Here is a 3,842-nt window from a genome sequence, read left to right as displayed (position 1 = left end):
CCCCCCCAAGTCGAGCTGCTGCCCTCTGGAGCCGGAGCCAGGGTGCAGCGGGGCCGGCCGGGCCTGGGCTCAGCTGCCACATGTTGCCTCCAGCCTTATGGTGGGTTGCAGCTGAAGAAGGGCTTGGCTTCGCATTGAAGTTCGAGCTGAGTAGAAACTAGCTCTAAAGCTATTGCACCTTGTTGGACACTGACTCTGTCATGGGGTAGACATTTTTATGATGTGGCGATCGCTTTGCACATGTGGCTCGTCTGCTTTTCTTGCGTAGTTGGCCAGTTTGTTGCCTAATGTGTCAAGGGTGGCAGGAGCCAGAGGATGGCTTTCTGTGCTATGGTAAAACATCTTTGTTGTAAACCAGGGGTTCCCAAATTGTGGTATGCCTACCTCTGGGGTATACAAGACATCTTGGGGGGGCAGGGTACAGGGGAGATATTATGTAATGGTAGATTTAATTTTCATTATAATAGTAGCTGGCATTTAAAGGGTTCAAATGTGTGCTAGTAGGGGTATGCAGGCAGCTGGTAAATCTGGAAGGGGTGCACAACAAGAAAAAGCTTGGGAACCTCTGCTCTAAACTAACCCTGTTGGTTTTCTTGTTCTGTATCTCTCTAGCCCAGGGGATTCTCTCCTAGGGCACTTTGGAGTCATGGTGAACAAGAGGGTTAAAAGGTCTTTTTCAGTGAATGTTTTTGGAAATTATTTCTGCATAAATGCAGGGGACTTGACTCCGGGGGGTGGCAAGTGAGAATTAGACTAATGGGAAAGAGGAATAGGGGGCAACAGACTTCTGGACACATCTCAGAATGGTTGAGCCCCATCTACACTAGCACGTAAGCTGTCAGTTCTGCTGCTGCTGCGTTGTTGTGGGGAAATAGCTAGAAAATGTAGTGGCAGAGAGAAATTATCATTAACTTAGAGTTGGATGAACCTTATTTTCCTTTCTGATAGCTTCAGGACAAGGACTTGTATCTTGGAGGAAGCAAAAGATCCAATGGGAATACAAGAAATTATTGAAGAGAGAAAGAAAAGCCAACCCGCCACAGGATGTTCTGTACACAGATACTTATCCAGAACACTTGAAGCATCTCTATTTAGCTGAAGAGGAAATGCTTAAGCAACAATGCAAGGCTAAAAGCAGTCCAGTTTTTTTGGAAGAAAAGTGCAACACGGCAGTGAAGTAAGTAACTGTCTAAAGCTGTTTTATTTTGTTCTTTTATCTACTTTTGTATTTATTAAAGGGATATTAAGTTTTCAGATACTCCAATTAGATTCAGTGGCTGGCTTGTTTAATTAGGACCATGGGTAAAATAACCTACTGGTTAAGACTCATCATGCAAAGAGGTGCCTGCATGCAGAGTCCAGCTGACTCCTTTGGGACGTAGCCCATTGCAGGACTGGACCCTTAATATGTTCAAGGTATGTCAATTAAGAAAAGAATAACAATACAATATAAAATATTTCTGTTGCTGTTCAATTGCTGCTGATAGTAACAAGTAAAGGTGCTTTATTCTAGGATTGTTCTTGGCACCCTAAACTGTATGATTCCCCACAGAACTTAAGCAGCCAAAAGTGCACCAAGAATCAGTCTCCATAACACTGTTATGTAGTGGTGCTCAACCTAAGGCTCCTGGACCTGATCGTACCCCTAGCCTGTAGCTTGGAGGATCAGCAGCAAGCACCTCAGCCTTGCATGTCTCCTGCCCTGCCCTGCTGCTGACCTTTGCAGCCCTCTCTCCCTTTCTTTCTCTGTCTCCCCCTACAGCATGTACTCTCTCCTTCCCTTTCTCCCTCTTTCCTCCCCTATGGTAGGGACTTTTTTTACTTGTTTCCTCTCCCCCGTTTAAGATTGTCAGCCACCTTACTCCTCACCTTCCACCCTCCTGTACCAAAGGGAAGTGTGAGACTATGGTGCACCTGACTTGCCTCTCTAAAAGGGTTGAGCACCTGCTGTAGAGCTGGCCTTGGCAGTCTACAGTTTGCAGGCTAGATCTGTCCTAGAAAGACATTTCTGTTCAGCTCACCAGAGCACACTTAGGTGAGAACGCTTTGTCTAGTGTCTATCCCTCTGAACTTGCTTCCAGCCTGAGGAGAATTAAGCTGTTGTAGAGGATAAATTGGCCTTTTTTTTTTATTGCTTTTTCTGCTACACTACTTCATGACTTTGCAAATGGGGAGTATGTCACAGGCCAGCTGGGCACTGTGAGTATATCAATTTAGTTGCAGACTGACTGAGCACTGCAACTTTATTAGCCACTGGGCTTTTTCATTCGGGATCAAGAAGGTGATTTTGGAAAGGAAAGAAACGACAAGTTTCACGTACAAAAAAGAATGAATTTTACTTATGACAACAAAAGATATAGTTTGCGTATATAATAGTTAATAAAAAGGTTAAGCTAATAAGCAGACAACATAACAATACAGATTAAAACTGACAATGATAATAAAACAGAAAAAGAAATTAACCAAGAGTTCCCACTTTGTTAGTAACTTATCGGTAGTCCCTCAGTTAGAAGATGCACGGCAAGTTGAATCAGCGAAATCAGACGTCTCTGAACTGGGCTGCTCGAAAGATACCAGTAGAAGCCCCTCGGTCAGGATCTGGTTCTCACTCTCACAGGGAGTAAGAGATATCCCTGGGGTATGGGACAGCAATGACCCTTCTGTTCCGTCCTTCCCGAGGGTTACTATGACGTGTGTGTTCTTTTATATTCTAATTATGGTAATTTTTAGTTATATAGCATTTATAATATTGCTTTATAGCTGTTATCCTATGGAGTTAAAAGGTGTTAGAAATTATTATAATAAGGTACTGCCCAAGCTTGGGTTTATCCAATAAGCAAATTGCAACACAACATCTTCAGGTTTAAAATTAACGTTACCCCGCCTAAATCCAGCCCCTTCAAAACTCTCTGACTATGCTTTTTTGAGATGTCCTTTCTTGAAATGTACTAGATAAGCTGGGCAGTTGAATCCAGTTTTTATCATCATCAAGGCTAAATTCTGAGCGAGAAAGAACTATTAGGTCAGCTACTTTCACAGCTAGAGCTTTGTCTTTGCGGCCTAGTCAATTCCACAAACAGTTACAAGTTACATTTGCGGGTTACAAAAATACAAGCTTCATATTAGACAAAAGTTCCAAATGCCTCCAAGAAGCACATATTTATTGCTTATTAATTTCTTTGATTCTGGCCATCACAGGACTAGGTGTGCACATGTTTGGAACCCTCTGTCTAAATGCACTTGCTGTCATGACTCGACCTGTTGTCTTTGTGTCTCTCACTTAAAAAAACCAAAAACCTAGGACTGCGTACAAAGCTTTTTTTTTTGCTTCCTGCTTCTCTACATCTTTAATTTTACATCTTTGTATTTATCTTTTAGTTGGTTCTGTAACAAAGATTTACAATGCAACTAATGGAAACTAACTGATTTACAAGTGTGGTTCAGATCACAGCAGAATCCTAATTGTGTATTCTTTTTTCTCTTGTGGTTGAAAGAAAATTATTTCAGATACCATCCCTCCTGTTTAGGGGTACACTGATAGAGATTTTGGGGACCAATACTGATAGCCAATTTTTAAGGAGGCATATCAGCCGATACTAACCTGATTTCCAACGTGCAGCCTTGCAGCTTAAATATCTGTGTGCAGCTGCTAAGTTTGTGGTGGTGGAAGTGAAGAGGGGGAGGGATGGGGTGTGGGGGAGAGTGTTGAAGGCCCCCGCAGTGAGGGAGGGAGTGGGGTTGGGGCAGGTGTTGCCCAGCTGGGGTGACACAAGGCACAGGATGGAGCATGGCTTGTCTGGGGGGCAGCTTCAGACCCTGGAAAGGCATGGGGGGAGGGAGTG

General features: G+C 43.4%; 1 protein-coding gene across 1 annotated transcript in view; it reads left to right on the top strand.

Annotated features, from left to right (window-relative positions):
- CCDC59 (coiled-coil domain containing 59) overlaps positions 1 to 3,842 on the top strand; it is a 29,695-nt gene that overhangs the window by 5,938 nt on the left and 19,915 nt on the right. The window contains exon 2 of the mRNA XM_019514807.1: positions 955 to 1,177. Coding sequence (XP_019370352.1) covers positions 955 to 1,177 — 223 coding nt within the window. The remainder of the gene's footprint in view (positions 1 to 954; positions 1,178 to 3,842) is intronic.

This window comes from Gavialis gangeticus, unplaced genomic scaffold (genome assembly GCF_001723915.1).
Source record: "Gavialis gangeticus isolate Ggan-Ray unplaced genomic scaffold, GavGan_comp1, whole genome shotgun sequence".
Classification (NCBI taxonomy): Eukaryota; Metazoa; Chordata; order Crocodylia; family Gavialidae; genus Gavialis; species Gavialis gangeticus.
The sequence above is the reverse complement of the archived record's forward strand: the minus strand, read 5'-3'. Positions and strand labels throughout refer to the sequence as shown.